Source organism: Bufo bufo, chromosome 3 (assembly GCF_905171765.1).
Source record: "Bufo bufo chromosome 3, aBufBuf1.1, whole genome shotgun sequence".
In the NCBI taxonomy this organism is placed as follows: Eukaryota; Metazoa; Chordata; class Amphibia; order Anura; family Bufonidae; genus Bufo; species Bufo bufo.
The window spans coordinates 424,341,624-424,368,942 of NC_053391.1; the positions used below are offsets into that span (position 1 = coordinate 424,341,624).

The 27,319-nt window shown below is 45.7% G+C and overlaps 1 protein-coding gene across 1 annotated transcript in view; it reads right to left on the reverse strand.

Annotated features, from left to right (window-relative positions):
- Positions 1–2,395: 2,395 nt before the first annotated feature.
- RAB9A (RAB9A, member RAS oncogene family) overlaps positions 2,396–27,319 on the reverse strand; it is a 36,647-nt gene continuing 11,723 nt past the window's right edge. Inside the window, exons 2-3 of the mRNA XM_040424976.1 lie at positions 11,737–11,769; positions 2,396–3,614 (exon numbers count right to left, since the gene is read on the reverse strand). Coding sequence (XP_040280910.1) covers positions 2,969–3,574 — 606 coding nt within the window. The 5' untranslated portion in view covers positions 3,575–3,614; positions 11,737–11,769 and the 3' untranslated portion in view covers positions 2,396–2,968. The remainder of the gene's footprint in view (positions 3,615–11,736; positions 11,770–27,319) is intronic.

Consider the following 27,319-nt stretch of genomic DNA (forward strand, 5'->3'; position numbering starts at 1 on the left):
CTTACTTGTAAACTCATTCTATATAAAGCTCTATAAATTACACATTTCCCCACATGATGCATCTGTGAACTAAAACTGGAATGTAGATTCTGTAAAAAATATAGTTTGGTTTATACATTTATTTTGTAGTTCTGACAAATTATTAGCAAATAGTGCATATATCAGTTTTTTTTGTACATAGGGCTTGGATGGCCACGCAGCAGCTTGACTTCTAAAGAGTGACACCCCTGCCTAGATTAGCCCCCAGATAATCAATGACTTCAAGGCTTACATTATATCCCCATGTAGTATATAGAGGCAACCAAAGCACTAGCCTGGACAAGCCCTCAGATTTACTCCGTCTACACCAAATTTAAAAGGGCAGATTATCCCATGATTCTCCAGCTAATTAAAATTGGTTTAATACAATTTAACAGGGTTGTATCATCTCATACATTGGGGACATATCACCCAATGTCTGATAGGTGCAGGTACTGCCTCTGGCACCCACAACTGTCTTTACAGCGCATGCACGGCTACACTCCATTCATTTCTATGGGAGTGCAGAAAATAGCCAGGCAGCAAGGTTTTGGTGTTAATTCTTAGAAGTAAAATAATTACCGTAACTACTTTTTTTTTTTTTTTTTTTTTCCCAATACAGTTTTTCTTTATTCTCAAAGAACCCTTAACAGGTTATGTGATGAATAGTTCCCACAGGTGGATAGCTGTGGGGATATGTAGTATTCAACTAATGTACGAGTGTCCTGGCAAAATTGGGTTTTCCCCAATTGCACCTAATTGCGGATTTGATGATGGGTTTGTTGTCTGTCGCTCCTAGGCCAGATCTTCCTCTCCCTCACAAGGGGAGCAGGTCACCGCTGCTGCCTGCGTGCCTCCTGTCAACGGATGTTGTTTCCAGCACTGCAGGGAGAGGAAGATCCAGCCCAGGAATGTCCAACAGCGGACCCGGTAAGTTTGATCAGCACCGCGGGTCAGCCACTCTGGGAGGTCTGTATTAGTCCTTTACAACCCCTTTAACAATACAGACCAACTAAACAGTGCAGTCCTAATTAGTTATTAGCGCACACTGAAGCTCATATGGCTGCGTGGTATTTGACCGCATCATGTGGTCATACCCTCAATGGGCTCAGATCTCAAGAGATAAGTCTACAGCTACTTCCAGGCTTTACAAATTTTAATTCCACTGTTGGCACAAACTATACACCCCTCACATTGATTGACTGTTTATACGGCCAGGTGAAGTCTAACCAAAGAGGTATTCATTGGTGCTACTGAAAGCCTAAAGCTAGCCATACATGGAGATTTCAAGCATCGGTTTTCTTAAAATGGTTGGTCTGTGAAGGTTGTTGTCTTGGATGATAATGCCAGAAGTTTCAAAATATTCTGACAAAACCAACCAACAGATCTCTGCAGGGATCTGTGGCCTTCAACTGATGGGATACAGATCTGTCATTAAGCATGAATGACTTTTCAACTACAGCCCTGACTAGAACAGATATCAGTTAGCAAGTCACTCATGCTCGTCCTGAAAAAGTGCAGTGGTTGTGCGAAAATGGTCTGTATCAGCCTTTTCTGCCAACCAAAAATCTCTAGAGTATGGCCAGCTGTACGGTTTTACCAAAAATGTACTAGGTTATGTGCAGCAGATCTTTCCCACTGTAGAATAGGTGAATCAATCACCAGAAATCTTCAGTCTTTTCAGTAGGCTCTCAAATCCTCATCATGGCTTCCTGCTGCAGCACTTGACGGGTTCTCGAAACCCCATTCACATGTATCCAAACTTTGTTGTAGATTTTTTGGATACAAGGTTTGCATGTAGTTAGGTCTCTCAGCCGCCACCTACCACTGAAGGCCCCTTTACAATGCCCAACGTTCGGGCAGATTATCGTGAACAAGAGTTCCTAAGAATGCTGGTGTAAATGTGCTGCCAAATAGCCAATGAATGAGTGTTCTGTGTGTTCATCTGCGGACACCTAAATCATTGTTTGCCATCGTTTCGTCTAAACTGCGCTCTGCTGCCCACCACCAATGATTTTGTATGGGAACAAGCAATGGCATTAATGATCGCTTCTCCTCATACTGGGGAGGAGAAGGCTCCATGTAAACGCAGCCTTCTCCTCCACTGACGAGCAGGCGATTCCTGACAATAGTCTACTCAATTGAGTAGTGTAAAGGGGCCTTAAGTCATACTAACATGATTCCAGGGCGCTCAGATCTATACTGCTGCCTGCTGAACTTTACAAGTCGCTAAACGAAAGGGCAAACTGCAGCATAGAACAGAACCTCCTGGACCCTGCAAGATATTGCACAGAAACTGCCTCCCATTGTCCTTTCTTGGCGTACTCAGCGACCTCCCATGGTAGATGATGGGAGGCAGATTCCACGCGGCTGCCCAGCAGTTTACGGCTACAACCATCTCTTCACAGAGGTGCGGATAATGTAACTTGTGCAGGTTTCTGATATAAGTAGACCATATCAAAAGGTGTTAGTAAATTAACCTCTATGACACCAATATACAAAACGGAGGTTACAGTACCAAATGGTGGACTTTTCCGCCAATAGCAAGTTAAACATAAGGGTCCAGCAGGTAAGTATACAGAGCTGAAAACAGACGGCAGAGGAGTTTCTAAATGTCATGTGAACGGTATGCTGCCAATATAACCTACGGTTATGACTGCACATAAATAAATGGGGACATGAGGTGTAACCTTTAGGAGACGTGTCTCGCGCATTTACAATAAGACTTGTTAGTTACATTAATACACATATTATTCGGAGTAAGCGGCATAGCATCTGTGATATATTTCCTCCCACCATGAGTGATAGCTCGTATTAGGTCTACGGCTTCTCCAGAAAAGTGGTTTTAATCGACTTATTAATGAATCTCCAGTGTGATATCCTGGTTTGCTTCTTTTTGAGCATGCCTTGCAGGATGAATGGCTCCACCAGGCGCAATACCTATTGTGCGTCAACAGCATGACGAGCTGGACTTGGGTTTTCTATGTAGATTTACTGTATCGTTGTGCATCAGTTGGTCCGATCTGTCTTCAATAGCCAAAACCCTTCGGACAGCTTCTTCAAATGCTGCTGCCACATTGATGGCATCTTTTGCGCTGGTCTCAAAATATGGATGGTTCCCATTGTCTCTGCACCAAGCCTGAGCTTCTTCCATGGACACTTGACGTTCACTGATGTCAACTTTGTTTCCCAAAACCACAAACGGAAAACTGTCTGGGTCTTTGACATCTGCATAGTAGATGAATTCTTTCTTCCAGTTGTTTAAGTTCTGAAAGCTCTGCAAGTCATCTACACTAAATGTTAGTAGACAACAGTCAGATCCCCTGTAAAAAGGGGTCCTCAAGCTCCTGAACCGTTCCTGACCTGCAGTGTCCCAGATCTGCATGGTGACCATGTGATTGTCCACTTCAAGCTCCTTGTTCAAGAACTCAACGCCTATTGTGTGAAACAGCTGAGTGTCAAACTTGTTGGTAACGTATCGATTCATCAGAGAACTCTTTCCCACACCTCCATCTCCCAAAAGTATTACTTTCAGTAAGGAAGACTTTGATGCCATTGTGAAAGCTATACTAATTTTAGGTCTTCAATATGGTGTTCTAGGGAGAGAGAAAAAAAACAAATGGATTCGTTTAGTATGAAAATTCATGGAGAACCAGTTAAGAAATTGTTGGTGATCTAATCAGGACAACGCCCTGGTCTTGTGCAACATCCGTACTGATTGTATCAAATAGTATACAATATGTAGCCAACACACTGCACCACAGTAATCATCTGCTTCTAGATGCACAGTAGATTCTCAACCTGTATCTCAAGTTCCCCCGTGTCCTCTTTTAGGCTTCGGCTAATGCCTATGGTGGATAAAAGCTACACAGTAGCAGTATAGTGTATTACTGTAGTGCAGCGGCGACATGAAGCGCACGGCGTCATAGCAACCAATGACACCTTGCGCTCCTGCTCTGAACAGGAATCCAGCCCAGCATACCACGGACCGCTCTCGGCCGCGGAACACGGCCGTGTGCATTCGGCCTAACAGTGATGGTGAACCTTTAACCACTTCCCGCAACTGTAACGCCGAAAGGCGTCATTGCGGCGGCTCCCCCAGGCTACGCTAACGCCAATAGGCGTCATCTCGCGTGAGCCGAGATTTCCTGTGAACGCGCGCACACAGGCGCGCGCGCTCACAGGAACGGAAGGTAAGAGAGTTGATCTCCAGCCTGCCAGCGGCGATCGTTCGCTGGCAGGCTGGAGATGTGTTTTTTTTAACCCCTAACAGGTATATTAGACGCTGTTTTGATAACAGCGTCTAATATACCTGCTACCTGGTCCTCTGGTGGTCCCCTTTGTTTGGATCGACCACCAGAGGACACAGGTAGCTCAGTAAAGTAGCACCAAGCACCACTACACTACACTACACCCCCCCCCCGTCACTTATTAACCCCTTATTAGCCCCTGATCACCCCTGATCACCCCATATAGACTCCCTGATCACCCCCTGTCATTGATTACCCCCCTGTCATTGATCACCCCCCTGTAAAGCTCCATTCAGACGTCCGCATGATTTTTACGGATCCACTGATAGATGGATCGGATCCGCAAAACGCATCCGGACGTCTGAATGAAGCCTTACAGGGGCGTGATCAATGACTGTGGTGATCACCCCATATAGACTCCCTGATCACCCCCCTGTCATTGATTACCCCCCTGTCATTGATTACCCCCCTGTAAAGCTCCATTCAGACGTCCGCATGATTTTTACGGATCCACTGATAGATGGATCGGATCCGCAAAACGCATCCGGACGTCTGAATGAAGCCTTACAGGGGCATGATCAATGACTGTGGTGATCACCCCATATAGACTCCCTGATCACCCCCCTGTAAAGCTCCATTCAGATGTCCGCATGATTTTTACGGATGCACTGATAGATGGATCGGATCCGCAAAACGCATCCGGACGTCTGAATGAAGCCTTACAGGGGCATGATCAATGATTGTGGTGATCACCCCATATAGACTCCCTGATCACCCCCCTGTCATTGATTACACCCCTGTCATTGATCACCCCCCTGTAAAGCTCCATTCAGATGTCCGCATGATTTTTACGGATGCACTGATAGATGGATCGGATCCGCAAAACGCATACAGACGTCTGAATGAAGCCTTACAGGGGCATGATCAATGACTGTGGTGATCACCCCCCTGTCATTGATTACCCCCCTGTAAAGCTCCATTCAGATGTCCGCATGATTTTTACGGATGCACTGATAGATGGATCGGATCCGCAAAACGCATCCGGACGTCTGAATGAAGCCTTACAGGGGCGTGATCAATGACTGTGGTTATCACCCCATATAGACTCCCTGATCACCCCCCTGTCATTGATTACACCCCTGTCATTGATCACCCCCCTGTAAAGCTCCATTCAGATGTCCGCATGATTTTTACGGATCCACTGATAGATGGATCGGATCCGCAAAACGCATCCGGACGTCTGAATGAAGCCTTACAGGGGCATGATCAATGACTGTGGTGATCACCCCATATAGACTCCCTGATCACCCCCCTGTCATTGATTACCCCCCTGTAAAGCTCCATTCAGATGTCCGCATGATTTTTACGGATCCACTGATAGATGGATCGGATCCGCAAAACGCATCCGGACGTCTGAATGAAGCCTTACAGGGGCGTGATCAATGACTGTGGTGATCACCCCATATAGACTCCCTGATCACCCCCCTGTCATTGATTACCCCCCTGTCATTGATTACCCCCCTGTAAAGCTCCATTCAGATGTCCGCATGATTTTTACGGATCCACTGATAGATGGATCGGATCCGCAAAACGCATCCGGACGTCTGAATGAAGCCTTACAGGGGCGTGATCAATGACTGTGGTGATCACCCCATATAGACTCCCTGATCACCCCCCTGTCATTGATTACCCCCCTGTAAAGCTCCATTCAGATGTCCGCATGATTTTTACGGATGCACTGATAGATGGATCGGATCCGCAAAACGCATACGGACGTCTGAATGAAGCCTTACACGGGCGTGATCAATGACTGTGGTTATCACCCCATATTGACTCCCTGATCACCCCCCTGTCATTGATCACCCCCCTGTCATTGATCACCCCCCCTGTCATTGATCACCCCCCTGTCATTGATCACCCCCCCTGTCATTGATCACCCCCCCTGTCATTGATCACCCCCCCTGTCATTGATCACCCCCCCTGTCATTGATCACCCCCCCTGTCATTGATCACCCCCCCTGTCATTGATCACCCCCCCTGTCATTGATCACCCCCCCTGTCATTGATCCCCCCCCTGTCATTGATTACCCCCCCTGTCATTGATCACCCCCCCTGTCATTGATCACCCCCCTGTCATTGATCACCCCTCTGTAAGGCTCCATTCAGACATTTTTTTGGCCCAAGTTAGCGGAATTATTATTTTTTTTTTCTTACAAAGTCTCATATTCCACTAACTTGTGTCAAAAAATGAAATCTCACATGAACTCACCATACCCCTCACGGAAACCAAATGCGTAAAATTTTTTAGACATTTATATTCCAGACTTCTTCTCACGCTTTAGGGCCCCTAGAATGCCAGGGCAGTATAAATACCCCACATGTGACCCCATTTCGGAAAGAAGACACCCCCAGGTATTCCGTGAGGGGCATATTGAGTCCATGAAAGATTGAAATTTTTGTCCCAAGTTAGCGGAAAGGGAGACTTTGTGAGAAAAAAATTAAAAATATCAATTTCCGCTAACTTGTGCCAAAAAAAAAAAATTTCTATGAACTCGCCATGCCCCTCATTGAATACCTTGGGGTGTCTTCTTTCCAAAATGGGGTCACATGTGGGGTATTTATACTGCCCTGGCATTCTAGGGGCCCCAAAGCGTGAGAAGAAGTCTGGTATCCAAATGTCTAAAAATGCCCTCCTAAAAGGAATTTGGGCACCTTTGCGCATCTAGGCTGCAATAAAGTGTCACACATCTGGTATCGCCGTACTCAGGAGAAGTTGGGGAATGTGTTTTGGGGTGTCATTTTACATATACCCATGCTGGGTGAGAGAAATATCTTGGTCAAATGCCAACTTTGTATAAAAAAATGGGAAAAGTTGTCTTTTGCCAAGATATTTCTCTCACCCAGCAAGGGTATATGTAAAATGACACCCCAAAACACATTCCCCAACTTCTCCTGAATACGGCGATACCACATGTGTGACACTTTTTTGCAGCCTAGGTGGGCAAAGGGGCCCATATTCCAAAGAGCACCTTTAGGATTTCACAGGTCATTTACCTACTTACCACACATTAGGGCCCCTGGAAAATGCCAGGGCAGTATAACTACCCCACAAGTGACCCCATTTTGGAAAGAAGACACCCCAAGGTATTCCGTGAGGGGCATGGCAAGTTCCTAGAATTTTTTATTTTTTGTCACAAGTTAGTGGAAAATGCAGATTTTTTTTTTTTTTTTTTTTTCATACAAAGTCTCATATTCCACTAACTTGTGACAAAAAATAAAAACTTCCATGAACTCACTATGCCCATCAGCGAATACCTTGGGGTCTCTTCTTTCCAAAATGGGGTCACTTGTGGGGTAGTTATACTGCCCTGGCATTCTAGGGGCCCAAATGTGTGGTAAGGAGTTTGAAATCAAATTCTGTAAAAAATGACCTGTGAAATCCGAAAGGTGCTCTTTGGAATATGGGCCCCTTTGCCCACCTAGGCTGCAAAAAAGTGTCACACATCTGGTATCCCCGTACTCAGGAGAAGGTGGGGAATGTGTTTTGGGGTGTCATTTTACATATACCCCTGCTGGGTGAGAGAAATATCTTGGCAAAAGACAACTTTTCCCATTTTTTTATACAAAGTTGGCATTTGACCAAGATATTTATCTCACCCAGCATGGGTATATGTAAAAAGACACCCCAAAACACATTCCTCAACTTCTCCTGAATACAGAGATACCAGATGTGTGACACTTTTTTGCAGCCTAGGTGGGCAAAGGGGCCCATATTCCAAAGAGCACCTTTCGGATTTCACAGGTCATTTTTTACAGAATTTGATTTCAAACTCCTTACCACACATTCGGGCCCCTAGAATGCCAGGGCAGTATAACTACCCCACAAGTGACCCCATTTTGGAAAGAAGAGACCCCAAGGTATTCGCTGATGGGCATAGTGAGTTCATGGAAGTTTTTATTTTTTGTCACAAGTTAGTGGAATATGAGACTTTGTATGAAAAAAAAAAAAAAAAAAAAAATCATCATTTTCCACTAACTTGTGACAAAAAATAAAAAATTCTAGGAACTTGCCATGCCCCTCACGGAATACCTTGGGGTGTCTTCTTTCCAAAATGGGGTCACTTGTGGGGTAGTTATACTGCCCTGGCATTCTAGGGGCCCAAATGTGTGGTAAGGAGTTTGAAATCAAATTCTGTAAAAAATGACGAGTGAAATCCGAAAGGTGCTCTTTGGAATATGGGCCCCTTTGCCCACCTAGGCTGCAAAAAAGTGTCACACATCTGGTATCTCCGTACTCAGGAGAAGGTGGGGAATGTGTTTTGGGGTGTCATTTTACATATACCCATGCTGGGTGAGAGAAATATCTTGGCAAAAGACAACTTTTCCCATTTTTTTATACAAAGTTGGCATTTGACCAAGATATTTATCTCACCCAGCATGGGTATATGTAAAATGACACCCCAAAACACATTCCTCAACTTCTCCTGAGTACGTAGATACCAGATGTGTGACACTTTTTTGCAGCCTAGGTGGGCAAAGGGGCCCATATTCCAAAGAGCACCTTTCGGATTTCACTGGTCATTTTTTACAGAATTTGATTTCAAACTCCTTACCACACATTTGGGCCCCTAGAATGCCAGGGCAGTATAACTACCCCACAAGTGACCCCATTTTGGAAAGAAGAGACCCCAAGGTATTTCGTGATGGGCATAATGAGTTCATGGAAGTTTTTATTTTTTGTCACAAGTTAGTGGAATATGAGACTTTGTAGGAAAAAAAATAAAATAAAAAAAAATCATCATTTTCCGCTAACTTGTGACAAAAAATAAAAAGTTCTATGAACTCACTATGCCCATCAGCGAATACCTTAGGGTGTGTACTTTCCGAAATGGGGTCATTTGTGGGGTGTTTGTACTGTCTGGGCATTGTAGAACCTCAGGAAACATGACAGGTGCTCAGAAAGTCAGAGCTGCTTCAAAAAGCGGAAATTCACATTTTTGTACCATAGTTTGTAAACGCTATAACTTTTACCCAAACCATTTTTTTTTTACCCAAACATTTTTTTTTTATCAAAGACATGTAGAACTATAAATTTAGAGCAAAATTTCTATATGGATCTCGTTTTTTTTGCAAAATTTTACAACTGAAAGTGAAAAATGTCATTTTTTTGCAAAAAAATCGTTAAATTTCGATTAATAACAAAAAAAGTAAAAATGTCAGCAGCAATGAAATACCACCAAATGAAAGCTCTATTAGTGAGAAGAAAAGGAGGTAAAATTCATTTGGGTGGTAAGTTGCATGACCGAGCAATAAACGGTGAAAGTAGTGTAGTGCCGATTTGTAAAAAAGGGCCTGGTCTTTAGGGGGGTATAAACCTGTGGTCCTTAAGTGGTTAAGAGACAGAGTGCCCAAACACCACTTATTTATCACAAAGTGCCAACACAACAATTTACCCTGAGTACTACAGTCCCATATAGTATATCTCCCATGTACTTTATCATTTAGCTATAATATCCTGCCTACATTCAGTGCGCTGCCTGTGCTGTACATAGTACGCCCTGCGCTGATGAATGGCGTAGGGGGGAGCAACTTGCACTCCTGGTTGGAGGGCGAGGTGCTGTGGTATACGGCAGAACCTGTGTATATTTGTAGAGAAAACCACGCACACTTAAGAGTTTAGATATGCCAGGTGGATTTATTGTGACTCATACACTTTAAACTGAAGTAGGTGCCAGCAACATTTGCAATAATAAGCAAGTAAATGATTCTGCTGGTAAAATTACAAGGTACTGCCCCAGTCGGGCGTTAATTGCTCAGTTTTAATGAAAATAATGTTGCGCTGTGAGTCATATGGAGAGTTGCGATGTTTCAAGACATTTCGGTCATGTGAGACCTTTATCAAGAGATCGCAGGTAGCGTAGCGCGGGATGGCTGCACGGCAGAGAAAGCAGGGAGATCCCTGCTTTCTCTGCCGTGCAACCGTCCCGCTCTCCACTACGCTACCTGCAATCTATTGATAAAGGTCTCACATGACCGAAATGCCTTGAAACATCGCAACTCTCCATATGACTCACAGCGCAACATTATTTTCATTAAAACTGAGCAATTAACGCCCGACTGGGGCAGTACCTTGTAATTTTACCAGCAGAATCATTTACTTGCTTATTATTGCAAATGTTGCTGGCACCTACTTTAGTTTAAAGTGTATGAGTCACAATAAATCCACCTGGCATATCTAAACTCTCAAGAGTCTGCGCTGATGAGTGGCAGGAATAGTCTAAGGCATATTGGTACACCATAGACTATTTCCAGGGCGCAGGTGCCCACAGAGGGCCGCTGCCCTGCATTCATAGTTTTTCTGACTAGGAAGCAGCTTGCAGTAGTAAAAGCACACAATGAAGGACCAGTTAGGAGATCCCCTGTTTTTAAAGTCTATGGACACATTCTAAGCCACCTTTTTATTGATTTACACAGATTTGGGCCTAAAACTATTTTTTTTCAATAGATTACTATAAAATTTGCAGTTTGGCTTCTCCAACAGCAGCTGTCTGATGGCTTGTTCTCAAGTCGCTCTCTGAGCTCTTCTGCACAATCTTATACAATTCAGACTTTTTTTTTTCTTTACACCTAAAGCAGGCGTATAAAAAAAAAAAAATGGCAAATGAGACAGGCCTGCCGACCCGTCCCCCTCCCCACCACGTGCACTTTTTTTTTAGACCCGGCGAGAGCGGGGAAAAGTCGCAGATTCCGATGCAACTAACAGTTACTCCATAATCTGCACCTGAAATACGCCTAATATAGGCATATTTCAGCTTCATAAATGACCCCCCAAGTCCCCTTAAGGCCTCTTGCACACGGACGTTTATTTTCCCGTTTATGTTCCGTTTTTTGCTTTCCGTATACGGAACCATTCATTTCAATGGCTTCGCAAAAAAAAAAAAGGAAAAAAGGAAGGTACTCCGTATGCCTTCCATTTCCGTTCAAAGATAGAACATGTCCTATTATTGTCCGCATAACGGACAAGGATAGGACTGTTCTATCAGGGGACAGCTATTCCTTTCCGCAAAAAACGGAATGCCCGCGGACGTCATCCCCTTTTTTTTTGCGGATCCGTATTTTGCGGACCGCAAAATACTGAAAAAGCCATACGGTCATGTGCAAAAGGCCTAAGTCAAAGGTGAAACTGTTGAAATTGATTGTGGATTTAATCGAGGTCAATGGGGAAGCTGGAAAACCTCTTCTAAAACTCTTGTAAAAACTTCTCTAAAACCACCACCAAATTAGAAATCTGTCACCAAAAACAACGGGTTTTCAGCTAGTGATTTTTCTGCTGTGGATTTTAGCCATGTGAACATACCATGGAGGAAGGTGTTCATAGCACTTAAACCAAATCCCACCCATCTCCCAAAAGGTGTTCGCAATCAATACAAGGTTTAGGAATAAAACTATAGTAAAGTTGTGTTCATACCTCCCAGCTTCACTGTCTGACATCACTCAGGAACTAAAAGAAGAAAAAAAAAATGAAAATGTAAGCGCAATTGGTTAACAAGAATTACAGTCAGTCTCTTCAAGTCATAAAAAAAAAGCGAATGCCATATTAACATATGTAACCATGGAAACGAGCAGTGTATAATGTTATGGAAAAATGAATACAGCCAGCAAAGGAAGCAATATGGACAATCACAGTACATTAGTAAGTGTCTTGTATTAAAGGGTTTCTGTCACCAGATTTAACCCTATTAAACTGGCTGATATAAGCGATGTGCTAATGTCAGCAGGTCCTAAATCTACTATTCTTATGCTTACTGATAGCTCCCTTACTGCACAATTTTAACTTTTACGATATGCAAATTAGCCTCTAGGAGCGGGGGGGGCGTTGCTCCTGCACCTAGAGGCTCGGTTCTCCTAGCTCATGTCACGCCCTGCCATCCTTGATTGACACGGCCAGGCAGCGCTAGTCTCCTCCTGCCGGCCCGGTAAACATCACTGCGCAGGCGTGAGATTTATCCAGCACAATCAAGGATGGCAACCCCCCTGCTCCTAGAGGCCAATTTGCATATCATAAAAGTTAAAATTGTGCAGTAAGGGGGCTATCAGTAAGCATAAGAATAGTAGATTTAGGGTCTGCTGACATTAGCACATCGCTAATGTCAGCCAGTTTAATAGGGTTAAATCTGGTGACAGAAACCCTTTAACTTTCTCTACATGATAAATGCAACTTACTGAAGTGAGACAAGCTGAGAGCAGCATAAGATAGTGACAGAAATGCTGATGTCAGCGGTGTGTCATTCATGAGCTAAAAGTAAGTGGTTTCTGAGAACCAGCATCATAATCATTGCAGCCCAGGCCTTGAGAAGAGTCAGATCTACCTGAGAAGAGTCCTGGTTATTATAATCTCCTGCTCTCTCACCCATCTGCTGATGATTGGCAGTTGTCTCCTAGAGAGAAAGGGAGAAAACTAGGTAGAAGATCAGTCATCAGCAGGTGGGCAGGAGAGCAGGAATTCATGAATAACCAGGACTCTTCTCAGGTGGCCGGGACTCTTTTCCAGGCCCAGTCTGTAATGATTGTGATGTTGGTTCTCGGCAACCACTTACCGTACATTTAACTTATAAATGACAGGCCGCTGAAATCAACTCACCTGTCTCTACTTTATTCTACCGTTAGTATGGGCAGCGTAAAGTTGATGACCGGTTCCCTTTAATGAACACATCAGTAAAATATAGGGGTGCACCGAAATGAAAATTCTGGTCCGAAACCGAAAATTCAGGATGCCCTTGACCGAAAACCGAAACTGCCTTTTTGCCCAAATACTTTTAAAATACTTTTTAATGATTTTATTAATGATTCTTTTTCATGAATGAAATTCATCTGTGGGTGGCGCTGTTATGGAGAGGGGGATCTGTGGGTGGCGCTGTTATGGAGAGGGGGATCTGTGGGTGGCGCTGTTATGGAGAGGGGGATCTGTGGGTGGCGCTGTTATGGAGAGGGGGATCTGTGGGTGGCGCTGTTATGGAGAGGGGGATCTGTGGGTGGCGCTGTTATGGAGAGGGGGATCTGTGGGTGGCGCTGTTATGGAGAGGGGGATCTGTGGGTGGCGCTGTTATGGAGAGGGGGATCTGTGGGTGGCGCTGTTATGGAGAGGGGGATCTGTGGGTGGCGCTGTTATGGAGAGGGGGACCTGTGGGTGGCGCTGTTATGGAGAGGGGGATCTGTGCACTGTTATGGAGAGGGGGATCTGTGCACTGTTATGGAAAGGGGATATGTGCACTGTTATGGGCATAACAGTGCACAGATCCCCCCTCCCCATAGCAGTGCACAGATCCCCCCTCCCCATAGCAGTGCACAGATCCCCCCTCCCCATAGCAGTGCACAGATCCCCCCTCCCCATAGCAGTGCACAGATCCCCCCTCCCCATAGCAGTGCACAGATCCCCCCTCCCCATAGCAGTGCACAGATCCCCCCTCCCCATAGCAGTGCACAGATCCCCCCTCCCCATAGCAGTGCACAGATCCCCCCTCCCCATAGCAGTGCACAGATCCCCCCTCCCCATAGCAGTGCACAGATCCCCCCTCCCCATAGCAGTGCACAGATCCCCCCTCCCCATAGCAGTGCCATAGACCGATCCCCCTACCCATAACAGCCCCGGCCCTGCTGCTCACAGCAGACTAATCACTCACTGCATCTTTATTTTACCTTTACAATCGTGACGCTCCGGTAACAACTCTGCAGGCAGAGCGGAGGGCGGCGTAACGTCACTTACTCACGTGACGCACCTGCTCCGCCCACTTTATGAATGAAGGAGGCGGAGCAGGCGCGTCACGTGAGTAAGTGACGTTACGCCGGCCTCCGCTCTGCCTGCAGAGTTGTTAGTTACTGGAGCGTCACGATTGTAAGGTAAAATAAAGATGCAGTGACAAAGTAAACCGCCCGGCCGGCGCCCGCCCGCAGATGGTGGGTGACTAATCCCACACCCCATATTTTCGGCCGATATGTAACAATATCGGCCGAAGTGGATTAGGTGCATTTTCGGCCGATATTTTCGGCTGCCGGAATTTCGGTGCACCTCTAGTAAAATATTTAGTCGCAGAAAAGAAATATAATACATTACTGTGTATTTCAGTGCAAGCTCTCCCTAGAATACGAATAGTTCATAACTGTAAATGCAACCATCCTTGCATCAAATGAAGTCAAGGGGTTTTATTTTTTAAATGGCTGAGGAAAACCCCTTTACTACAATGCTGCAGCCAGGAAAATCATTCTGTGGCCTCTTTCACACGACCATATGATCTATACCAGTGTATTACTGTACTGCGGCGACAGCAGGAAGCGCACGGCGTCATAGCAACCGTGTTCCACGGACGTGTGCATGAGGCTTTACGGTGATGAGGCGGCTCCTCTCCGGGAAACGCTGGAAGAGTCTTTGTACAGGAAAACGGAAACCCTGCCGTTGTCACCTGCGCCGCTCCCGGGACATGAGGCGTGCGGTGGAGAGCGCCTAGCGGGCAAGTGAGCGCTGCCACGTACATGTCGTGTATCACTCCGCGGCCAGCTGATACCGACAGCCAGCGGGGAGAGGGAGTGATGTCATTCGGCTTAACCCGTCATGTGCACCGCCTGTCACATTGTTAGCCTCGCGGTCTTGACCCTCCAGTGGCTGCGCCCAGCTGCTGGTGTGCTGGGCCTATTTTCAAGCAGGGGCAAATACCCAGGCGCCAGGACAAAATTCCTGATCGCCATGACGACCTGGGATTTGTCGAGCCCTGGTATACAGTAATCACATAGAAAAAATGGGGCTGGGTATAACATTTTCAATAGATGGTTCCACAAAAACAGAACGAATACGGAAGACATATGGATGCATTTCCGTATGTGTTCCTTTTTTTGCGAACCCATTGACTTGGAAGGAGCCACGGAACGCGATTTGTGGGCAACAATAGGACATGTTCTATCTTTCAACGGAACGAAAATAGAATGCATACAGAGTACATTCCGTTTTTTTTGTAGAACCATTGAAATGAATGGGTCCGTATGAGGAAAAAAATAAATAAACGGTCATGTGAAAGAGGCCTGAAGCTTTCATCTGGATATATAAAGTTACCCCCAATCCAAAGGATAAGGGATAACTATTAGACCGGTGGGGTCCTACCACTGGGTCTCCACCAACAGGGCATATGGACAAAGGTTGTCTTTATGCGAGTTTCCATATTATTATTATAATTAAAGAGTCATTCATTCCATAGCGCTGTACATATGATAAGAGGCGCACATACATAATACAGACAATTGCACTAAGCATAAACAAGACGAGTTACAGACTGGTACAGAAGGAGAGAGGGCCCTGCCCATGAGGGCTTACAATCTGTTCAGGGTTTTTTATGAACTGATGACCAGTTCTTGGCTTTGTCTTTAAAAACAGCTTACAAAACCTGGAAGCAGAAACCCAGCTTTAGGGTCCATTCACACGTCCGTAGAACGGGTCCGCATCCATTCCACAATTATCCGGAATGGGTGCGGACCCATTCATTCTCTATGGGGCCAGAAAAGATGCGGAAAGCACACTTTGTGCTCTCCGCATTTCCGGAGCGCGCCCCCGATCTTCTGGTCCGCAAGAAAATAGAGCATGTCCTATTCTTGTCTGCAATTGCGGACAAGAATGAAGGGGGGGGCGGCCGGGTGTATTGCAGATCTGCAAGGGGAATTCACATGTAGTTATTCATGACACACTACACTACACACGCTTTTTTGCTACCAGCATTTTATGTTAATTGGATAGTTTTTTGGTTCTGGTATTTTTTGAGAAAACGCAGCATGCTGAATATTTTGGCGTTTTTTTTCCCTTGAATTACGACAGCTCCTCTATGGGAGGAAAAAAATTGTGGTTCACAGTCACCACAAAATCTGCATGCAGTATGGAATAAAGTGAGCAGTTTCTATGGTGTTTTTTTTTTTTTCAATTTTTTTTGTGTATAAAAAATAAATAAAAACAAATGAAAATAATAAAAAAAGCCAGAGCACATTCATGTGTGTAGGGAGTCAAAGTTCATATATTCAGGGGATATTTTTGTTAATAGAAATATTAAGAAAGTAGTTCATAATCACACCCCAAGGTGAAAGGAGGAAGAAAAATAACACAATCCACAATGAAACAAGACTGTTAAAGCGCTAAAGGCTTCATGGAAAATAACCAGCTGACAACCAGTACGGGACCTGGAACCACGACAGCCTTGTTTTCATGCTCCAGTCATATGACACATCAGCCAGACAAGGAAAAGATTTCACAACTGAACACTGCCCATAATTATGGGGGATATTACGGACATCGCTCCTGCTCTGATGAAGAGGAACGCCATACACAGCAAGGACTGCAAGCACCTAACATGGCCATGATGCCAGAAAGCGACAATAAGATCAGACACCCTGCAAAAAACGTCAAAAACACTTTATACCAGCTGATCGTACCATAAACTGCACATTAAGGACAACTAATGGCTGAAAAAAAAACACGTTTTTGATTAGTTATTCGCACAACAGAACGTGGCTGGGTTGGATAAGGTTTGTCCAGTCGATAAATGGCACAAGAAAACAGAAGAAACAATACTCCCCGATCTCCTGCCGTTCCCGTTCAGAGGATTCTTGGAACTCGCATTGGTCTCTACAGCCAGATACCTCTTGACACACAGGAAATGCCCACTCAGCAAACCACTGACTAATTAGTGACTAATGCCACTGCTTGTCCAGAGGGACTATAAACTGGAGACCAGCAGGGAGGACTTAGAAAGCAGATGAACAGGAGCACCAGGGGATCAGTGGAGAATTGCTTCATTCATTTTCTTACGCCATTCTAAACATACACTATATATCTATATATATATATATATATATATATATATATATATATATATATAGTGTATTTTTTTTTTTTTTTATTATTATTATTTTTTTTTTAAGGGTACTTTCACACTTGCGGCAGAGTGATCCGGCAAGCAGTTCTGTCGCCGCAATCTGCATACAAACGGAAAGCATTTGTAGATGGATCCGGATTGGTCTTACAAATGCATTGCAAGAACGGATCCGTCTGTCTGTTTGTCATCCGGAGAAACGGATCAGTTTATATATTTTTCAAATTTTTATTGGTCTGCGCATGCATAGACCGGAAGGACGGATCCAGCATTGCGGTATTTTGAATGCTGGATCCGGCACTAATACATTCCTATGAAAAAAAATGCCAGATCCGGCATTCAGGCACGTGTTCCTTTTTATTTGGCCGGAGATAAAACCGCAGCATGCTACGGTATTCTCTCCGTCCTGAACAGTCAAAATGACCGAAATGAAGACATCCTGATGCATGGATTTCTCTCCATTCAGAATGCATGGAGATAAAACTGATCAGTTCTTTTCCGGTATAGAGCCCCCAGGATGGAACTCAGTGCCGGAAAAGAAAATCGCTAGTGTGAAAGTACTCTTAAATTACCAGCCAGAAAACCCCCTGTGTGAATGAGGACTTATGCTTTAAGATGTTTTTGAGCATGACATTATAGTATCACGAGCTGGCAAATACACTTGGGGTCATCTATCAAACTGGTGTAAAGTAGAACTGGCTTAGTTGCCCATAACAACCAATCGGATTCCACCTTTCATTTTTCACAGTTCTACTTTACCCCAGTTTGATAAATGACCCCAACAGTTTCTAAATAGGAAAGCAAGGAGGTCATGATTTGCCCTTTTTAAAAACAAAATCAATAGGAATATAACAGTAAATCAGACACCTCTGACATCAGGTTTAGGAGATTCTTGTAAATCTCTCTGGATCAAAGCAAGGATTAGATCTCAACATAAGAGAATCAGGTGACTGTGGTAGCCAATCATTGGCCATAATGATGTCGCCGTGGACAGAATGTCATCATTGCACTCATTCATTTCAGTCACCAGAAAACACCCTTTAAATGGAGTCTGTCACCAGGAAATCCACTGTTAAAAATCAGGCACACTGCGTTGTAGGGCTAGCTGAAATCAATGCAATGATACCTTTAACTTACTGATCGTCTGCTTTAGGCCTCATGCACACGACCGTTGTTGTGTTCCGTGTCCGTTGTTCCGTTTTCCGTGATTTTCTGCGGACCCATTGACTTTCAATGGGTCCGTTGAAAACTCCGAAAATACACCGTTTGTCATCCGCGTCCGTGATCTGCGTTTCCAGTCCGTCCAAAAAATATGACCTGTCCTATTTTTTTCACTGACAACGGATCGCGGACCCATTCAAGTCAATGGTTCCGTGAAAAAACACGGAGACACACAAGATTGTCATCTGCGTCCGTGATCCGTGTCCGTTTTTTTCCTATCATTTTCAAGGCAAACTTGACTTAGATTTTTTTTTCACTTTTCATGTCTGGTGATCCTCCAAAAATCAAGGAAGACACACGGAAACAGATCACGGAACAACAGAACCCCGTTTTGCAGACCGTGAAAAAATACTGTCATGTGCATGAGGCCTTACACGTCCGTAATTTGGGTCCGCATTCATTCCGCAATTTGCGGACCCATTCACTTTCAATGTGGCTGGAACATATGCAAATCCACATTTCCTGGATCCGCATCCGCATTTTCGGGATCCGAAAATGCGGATGCGCAATTTCGTTCCTGGAAAAAATAGAACATGTCCTATTCTTGTCCGCAATTGCGGACCAGAAAAGGCATTTTCTATTATAGTGTCTGAAGTGCGGATCCGCAAATTGCGGATTGCACATTGCAGGTGTCCGTGTTTTGCGGAACCGCAATTTGCGGATCTGCAAAACACTTACGGACGTGTGAATGGACCCTTATTCTGAAGAAAAGTTATCTGTAATCCATGCGCAAATGAGCAGTTAAAGGGGTTTTCTAGGAACTCAATATCTGATGGGTGGGGTACCAACAACCCGAGACCCCCACCGATCAGCTGTTTGAAGAAGCTGTGGTGCTCTGGTGACCACTGCAGCCTCCTCAAAGCTGACCAAGCACAGCACCGTATACTGTATAGTGGCAGTGCTTGGAATAGCAGCCCAGGCTCATTCACTTGAATGGGACTGAGCTGCAAATAGTTATGCGAAGATGTCGGGCGGCACTGCGTTACAATGTGGGTGCTCGGTCAGCGGGTGTCATTCCAGACAAACCAGTAAGGCTACTTTCACACAATAGCGTTGTTTAAATCCGGCGTTCAATTCTGACACCGGAACTGCCCGCCGGATCTGGAAAAACGTGTGAAAACGGATTACATTTGAATCCTGATCAGGATTTCGATCACAATGAAAAAATGCATTGGAAAAAACGGATCCACCATTTATGGACTTTAACTTTTTTTTCACATTTTTCGGGTTTAACATGCAAAAGCCGGATCCGGTTTGACTGAACACACGGCGCCGGATCCGGCGTTAATGCAAGTCAATGGGAAAAAGACCGGATCCGGCATTCAGTCAAAGTGTTCAGGATTTTTGGTCGGAGGTAAAAAATACAACATGCTACGGTTTTCTGAAAAGCCTGATCAGTCAAAAAGACTGAACTGAAGACATCCTGATGCATCCTGAACGGATTACTCTCTATTCCGAATGCATAGGGATAAAACTGATCAGTTATTTTCCGGATTTGAGCCACTAGGACGGAACTCAGCGCCGGAAAGGAAAAACGCTAGTGTGAAAGTACCCTAAAGAGAAAACCGGCACTCCGATGAATTGCTGAATGGTTCTTTTTATTGGTCACTCAAATACAGTGAATTTATGAGTGACTAATAAAAAGAACCATTCAGCAATTCATCGGAGTGCCGGTTTTCTCTTTACTGAGATGCAAATAGGTCATGTGATGTCATTGGCTAAGGAAGAGGTGGCTACCAGCGCTGTCGTAGCGAGGTGCCTAAAAAGCTATGCCCAAGGCACGGCCTGACAGGCAGCCTGTGAAAATCCCATAGACTGCAACCATATTCTACAGCAGTCTATGCGACAAGCAATCAGAAGATCGCATATACAAGTTCCCTAAGGCTAGTCTCAGAAAAGCGTATTCATTCTGGGAAACGCACTCCGTGTGTGAGCGGTATTTCCTGGCCTGAATGCTGCTCTAGTGAAGTAAACTCGCAACATTATAGTGGTTTGTGATATTGTGAATTCGAGTCTCACTGCTGATCTGCTATCACATAAGGCGGTGAATACAGCTCAGTAGCTCGATGGTGAGACTGGAATTCATAACATCATAAATCATTATAATGTTGCGAGTTTGTGTTCAGTGCCCGATTTACACTGCCTGATTGTCAGGCCGATTATTGGGAATGAATGTTACCGCAAATATTTATCATAGCTCGTTCATGAGATGAAATGATCTTTTGTGTTAACACCTCAATCATCGTTTCTGGCCAGAAGATCCTGCTGTATGAATCTTTATGGGGCCGAGCGATAGCAGTAGCCATCACTCGTCCTCATACAGCGAAGGTGATCGCTACATGTAAAGGCAGCTCTCAACTCCACTTGCAAGCATGCAATTGTCGGGAAGGAACACTTCCTTCCCGATATTGTCTGCTTGTCAGCGCAGTGTAAATGCACCTTAAAAAAAGTACAGAGCATTAAAGAAAAAAAGTGTTAGTTTTTTTTTAAATATAAAAAGCACAACATATTAAAAATTCTAATCAAATCACTTCCTTTCCCAATTTTACACACACAAAAAAATAAAATCTCCGGAAATGCCTGAATAAAAATATTTATTATATGCAGTGACTGCTGTAATAGAAAAAAAATAGCCAATTTGCAGGTTTTTTGGTCATGTTGCTCCCTCCAAAAAATTGAACATAAAGTGATCAAAAAGTCATGTCCCCCCCCCCCCCATGCCAACCAGCTTTATACGCTTCACTCCCTAGTGGACTGTAGCCAGCATAATATACAATCTAAGGCCTGTGTTACACCAACAGATTATCTCACAGATTTTCTGACAATCCTTGATCAGATGACCGTTTACACACACAGATCTTTTGTTAGACACACCAGCTTTTGTTCTGATTGGACAGATATTGGTTAGATAATCTGTTGGTGTAATACAGGCCTAACGGTCACTGTTAGTTATGAGCAAAGGAAGCTTCAGATCATACATCCGAAGTCGCTTTGTTCATAACTTCGGATTAATAATGTACAGAGAGGTACCAGTTGGAACCGAAGCAGAGTTCGGTTTCAAGTTTTAAAGTGGTTTTTCACTTTAAAAATCAATTACCGAAGTTATTCAACGTAGTCACGCACAACTTCACGAATAACTAACTTCGGCTCATCGGAGCCCATACATTCTAATACTGTACAGAGACGGATCTCCATACAGTATTAATCAGAAGTTATGAACAAAGCGATTTCGCATATATCATCCGAAGCTCTGTTCGCTCAACTCTACTCACTGTGTATATCTTGTTTATCCGTTACTAGCAGAAGGACCCGGCTTCGCACGGGTATATTTCATCAATTTCATTTAATGTTTGTGTGCGTCATTAAAAGATATCGACAGTATCCCCCTTAACAGTGACCTCCACAGCGACCTGCCCCTTTATTAGTGACCTCCACAGCGGCCGCCCCTTTATTAGTGACCTCCACAGTACCCTGTCTCGTTAACAGTGATTTCCACAGTAACCCGCCCCCTTAACAGTGATCTCTACAGAGCTCTGTTCCCTTAAAATGTGACCTCCACAACACCCAGCTCCCTTTAACACTGACCTCCAAAGCAGACCACCCCCTTAACTGTGACCTCCACAGTTCCCTGTCCCCTTAAAAGGGGCGCACCTGGTGGAGGTCTCTGCTAAGGGGGCAGTCCGCTATGGAGGTCAGTGTTAAAGGGTGGGGTGCTGTAGATGTCACTGTTAAAGGGGGCAGGGTGTTGTGGAGGTCACTGTTAAAGGGGGCAGGGTGTTGTGGAGGTCACCGTTAAAGGGGGCAGGGTGTTGTGGAGGTCACCGTTAAAGGGGGCAGGGTGTTGTGGAGGTCACCGTTAAAGGGGGCAGGGTGTTGTGGAGGTCACCGTTAAAGGGGGCAGGGTGTTGTGGAGGTCTCTGTTAACAGTGACCTCCACAGCATCCCGTCCCCTTATCAGTGACCTCCACAGCATCCCGTCCCCTTATCAGTGACCTCCACAGCATCCCGTCCCCTTATCAGTGACCTCCACAGCATCCCGTCCCCTTATCAGTGACCTCCACAGCATCCCGTCCCCTTATCAGTGACCTCCACAGCATCCCGTCCCCTTATCAGTGACCTCCACAGCATCCCGTCCCCTTATCAGTGACCTCCACAGCATCCCGTCCCCTTATCAGTGACCTCCACAGCATCCCGTCCCCTTATCAGTGACCTCCACAGCATCCCGTCCCCTTATCAGTGACCTCCACAGCATCCCGTCCCCTTATCAGTGACCTCCACAGCAACCCGTCCCCTTATCAGTGACCTCCACAGCAACCCGTCCCCTTATCAGTGACCTCCACAGCAACCCGTCCCCTTATCAGTGACCTCCACAGCATCCCGTCCCCTTTAACTGTGACCTCCACAGCAGCCTGCCCCTAGGGTGGCCAGAGGTCCGGTTTTAGGCAGGACAGTCCAGCTTTCAGACTCCCTGTCCTCCGTCTGGCGCAGGACCTGGACGGACACAGGGATGTTATTTTGAACAGCTCACTCTCAGACAGCAGCACTGTGTGAGCGTGAGCTGCAGGGAGAAAGTCACCCTCCCTCCAACCCCTGCAGCTGACAGAAGTTGATTTTTACCTTTATTTGTTCCATCCCCGTCGGCTGCGGAGTGGGAGGGGGCATGGCTTAGCAGGACCTGGGGGCAGGGTTTTTAAGTCCGTCTTTTGAGGGTGGCCTGAATAGCCACCCTACCTGCCCCCTGAACTGTCATCTCCACAGCACTCCACTCCTTTAACAGTGTCATCCAAAGCGCCCTGCCCCCTTAAAGCTGACCTACAGCAGTGAAGAAAAAAGGCTGGGTTGTTATGGAAACCTGGAGTAAAACTGTGTATGTGGAGACTAAGGGCCTGGGAGCTTCTATTGGCTGATAAGGGACATGTGACCGTGTGTATGGCAGTTAGGATATGAAGAGAAAGACTTGCAGGCTTGTATTGGCTAATGTAGGTCATTTTTTGGGAATATCTCAGGAACGGTACGTCCTAGAGAGCCGAGACAAACACAAGATTTCTTTCCAGGTAGCAAGGGATGTGTATACCAAGTTTCGTTGAAATCAATTGTTGTGTTTTTGAATGATCGCTGAACATACATACGTCCTTCTTTATATATGTATAGATTATTATTCCAGACCTTGGAGTGGCCAATTCCCAGATCCGCAATAAATCAGAATCCCAAGGTAACATTGTCAGACACAAATATTACAGACAGGTCTGTTTGTTCATTCCATCAGATAAAATGGACAAAGTCTCGAACAAACATTTCACACAAGTCTTCAATGCACTCATAGGTCAAGATAATTTAATCAGACACAATCAAGTTCACATGATCAGAGACTCCATCTTCACATTTTAACACTGCTCCTTTGACACAAACTCACAGCATTATAATGATTTATAATGCTGTGTGTTCCTGCCCAACCTCAGCTGTACTGAATTGTACTCACATAATGCTGTCAGTACAGCTGAAAAACCACCCAATTTGACTGGCGTAACATAATGACCAACGGCTGCAAAGCCCCTTTGATTATGGAGCGAAAAATACTTGCCAAGAAGGGATTCGAGGTCTCAGTCGAGCCGAGTTAGCATAGGTTAATAAATGCAACAGTGACCGTACTAGCTGAAGTGAATACAAAAAGGACTTGTAGGGGTTGTCTCATCTTGTTGTTACTAAGGCGAGATGTGACACAGTCCTGCCCACCAGCCGGCCGGTAAACAGCGCTCTGCTGTTTCAATAGTTCTCACTGCCGTGAATGAGAGCTACGGAAACAGCGGAGCACAGCAAGTTATGCCGTTTCTGAGTTAGGGCTCATGCACACAAATATATTTTTAGTCAGCATCCGATACGCATTTTTTGCGGGTCGGATGCAGACCCATTCACTTCAACAGGGCCGTAAAAGATGCGGACAACACACTGTGTGCTCTCCACATGTCCATTCTGTGGCCCCGCAAAAAAAACTAAAATATAGAACATGTCCTATTCTTATCCGTTTTACGGACAAGGATGTTTCATTCTGCAAAATGCGGAACACACAGCCGGTATCAGTGTTGGAAACGCCCTTAAGGAAACAGCATAGCTTTTTGTGCTAAGCTGTTTCTCTAGCTCTCATACACGGTGTGGCGAAACAAACCTCGCCACTGGGTTTTGGAGAGGACTGGCTGCTGGCCTCTTGCCCCAGGATTATGGGCCATATACTAACTTTTAAACCCCTGAACCTATTCAAGTGAATTTTGGATAGGTTTGTCCCCAAGTTATACTGTTTAAATTGATGTAAGTTATATGTATGGCCAATGTAAATCCACAAAGTTGTAACAATTTATAATAAGTGTAACTTGTCAGCTTGGGAGGAAAATGCTGGGTGTGTTTCTATTGTGCCATTGTCCCATTGTGTGTTTAAAGGGTGATGTCTGTCCTGTTGTCTGCGCATGTGTATTGGTGACTTCTTTGTCTTGAGAGATAATTGGATTACGCCTTGGTTGTCTCCGGGACAGAGTGGAGGAAACCATGATGCATTGTGGGGATGTATTGTCTCTGTGTATCCTACAGTGATGCATATCTGTCCTATGTCACAAGTCTTTCTTCTGGTCCCCTAGGGGCGTGTACTTACATTGTATGTGTTGTAACATATTGATTGGCTGTATTTCAAACCCCTGTGGGCGTACCTGTATTTGCAACAACTGTAATAAAAACCAGGCTGGGTGTGCCAGCACCTCAGACCACTGCTTGACCCTCAACACGGAGCCTTGTCTCGTTATTGGGGGGATTCACTGTATGCTGTTAGAGGACCGATTGCCAGAAGTGTAAGATCCCTGTTCGACTGCTAGCAGCTATTCGTGAGGTTCCAGTTTGGAGTGCTATTTTGTATCCAGTTCGGGAGTTTGGTGTATCCTGCAGTAGCTGTGCCTGTCTCTCAGAAAGGGGCACATCGCCTGAACGGATTTTAACCCCTTGTCTGCTGAAATGGTCCGTTACATTGGTGGCAAGCAGCGGGATCGTTCCTACAGCCAGAAGGACAGCTACAGGAGACACCATTTCTGTGGATTCTACAATTTTAGGGCAACGCATGTCCCAGTACAGCGACCCTGACAGCACCAGAATGGAAACAGCAGTGGAGTACGATGAGGGTGTCATGGATGACCGAGATGCAGTCCGCAAAGGCATCTGGTACCAGGTACTGGGTATTGTGGAGTATATGCAGGACGAGAGACTCCCCACGGAAGACCAGCGGTTGCAGAAGCGAGTAGCCCTGCGGATGCCCTTCCTGGGAGAGCAGCCCCGGGAGGAATGGGTAAAGGAATTGGAACTCCTAGTATGGCAGGGGCTGTGGCTGGAAGATGCCTACCAGGCGCTCTGGTGGTATGGGGCACAGTACCTACCCAGGACAGCTGAGCATGACAAGCCGGAGGGAGAGGAGTTTGATGGTCCTGGCTTGTTATGGAAGACTTTTTCAGAGCTGGAGTTTGGGAGCCCTACACAAGCCCGGTTCCATGATCTCTTGGAATGGAGGGAGAGCAGGTATGACTGGGACGACACTCATGAGATTGAGCAGGACCTGGTCCACCTGGTGACCCGGGAGATGAAGCTAGAACAGGGCTACCAGCAGCTGTTCCACGCCAGTGAGAAGGCTCAGCAGGACATTAAGGTGACAGACCCAGATCCAGACCCATTCAGCTGGGCAGATATTGTAGAGTGTTACTGGGAAGGACCCCAGGTGGCCGGTAGAGATGGGACCGAGGTCTCTCCACCGGTCCTGCAGGGAATTGGGAGCCCAGTCTCCATTCCCCAGCGGCAGTGTGAAATGCAGGGAGAGGAGAGCAGCGTCCTCCCTCCCCAGCTGCAGGCTGAGTTACAGGGGGCAGAGGTAGTTGTGCCTGCCCCCCAGCAGCAGCATGATTTTTTGGGAATTGGGAACCCAGTCTCCATTCCCCAGCGGCAGGCGGAGTTACAGGGGGCAGAGACAGTCGGTCCTGTCCCCCAGCGGCAGAGTGTCCAGCAGGGAATAGAGAGCCCAGTCTCCTTTCCCCAGCAACAGGATACTGTATTGGGAGTGGAGACGGGCGGTCGCCCTCCCCAGCGGCTGGAAGTATGTATGGGAGAGGAGCTCGTTACCCCCTCTCCCCAGCGGCAGCTTAACGCACCAGGGGGAGACAGTAAGCCCCACAACAGTGCAGATGGGACCGTGGTCTCTGCACTTACAGCACAGGGGGTAGAGACAGTCGGTCTCCCCCTCCAACAACCAGGCTCCAACCAGGCTTCTTCCATGGTAACGCTGGCACCAGGGCAGAGTACCGGTGATACCTGCCCACAAAGCAACCTCCACTCCAAGCCAGGGAGCAACACAGAGACCGGGAGTACCAGCTTCCAACATAACCTTGGTGGACTAACTGGACAGAGACAGGCTACTAAATTCAACAGGTCCAGTATTTGGTTGTGGGTGGGCTGCCAGACTAACTCAGGTACCGACCGGCGTGAGGTCAGGTATCTGGTTAGTCTTCCCTGGGGGGGGGGGGAGATGTGTGGCGAAACCAACCTCGCCACTGGGTTTTGGAGAGGACTGGCTGCTGGCCTCTTGCCCCAGGATTATGGGCCATATACTAACTTTTAAACCCCTGAACCTATTCAAGTGAATTTTGGATAGGTTTGTCCCCAAGTTATACTGTTTAAATTGATGTAAGTTATATGTATGGCCAATGTAAACCCACAAAGTTGTAACAATTTATAATAAGTGTAACTTGTTAGCTTGGGAGGAAAATGCTGGGTGTGTTTCTATTGTGCCATTGTCCCATTGTGTGTTTAAAGGGTGAGGTCTGCGCATGTGTATTGGTGACTTCTCTTTGTCTTGAGAGATAATTGGATTACGCCTCGGTTGTCTCCAGGACAGAGAGGAGGAAACCA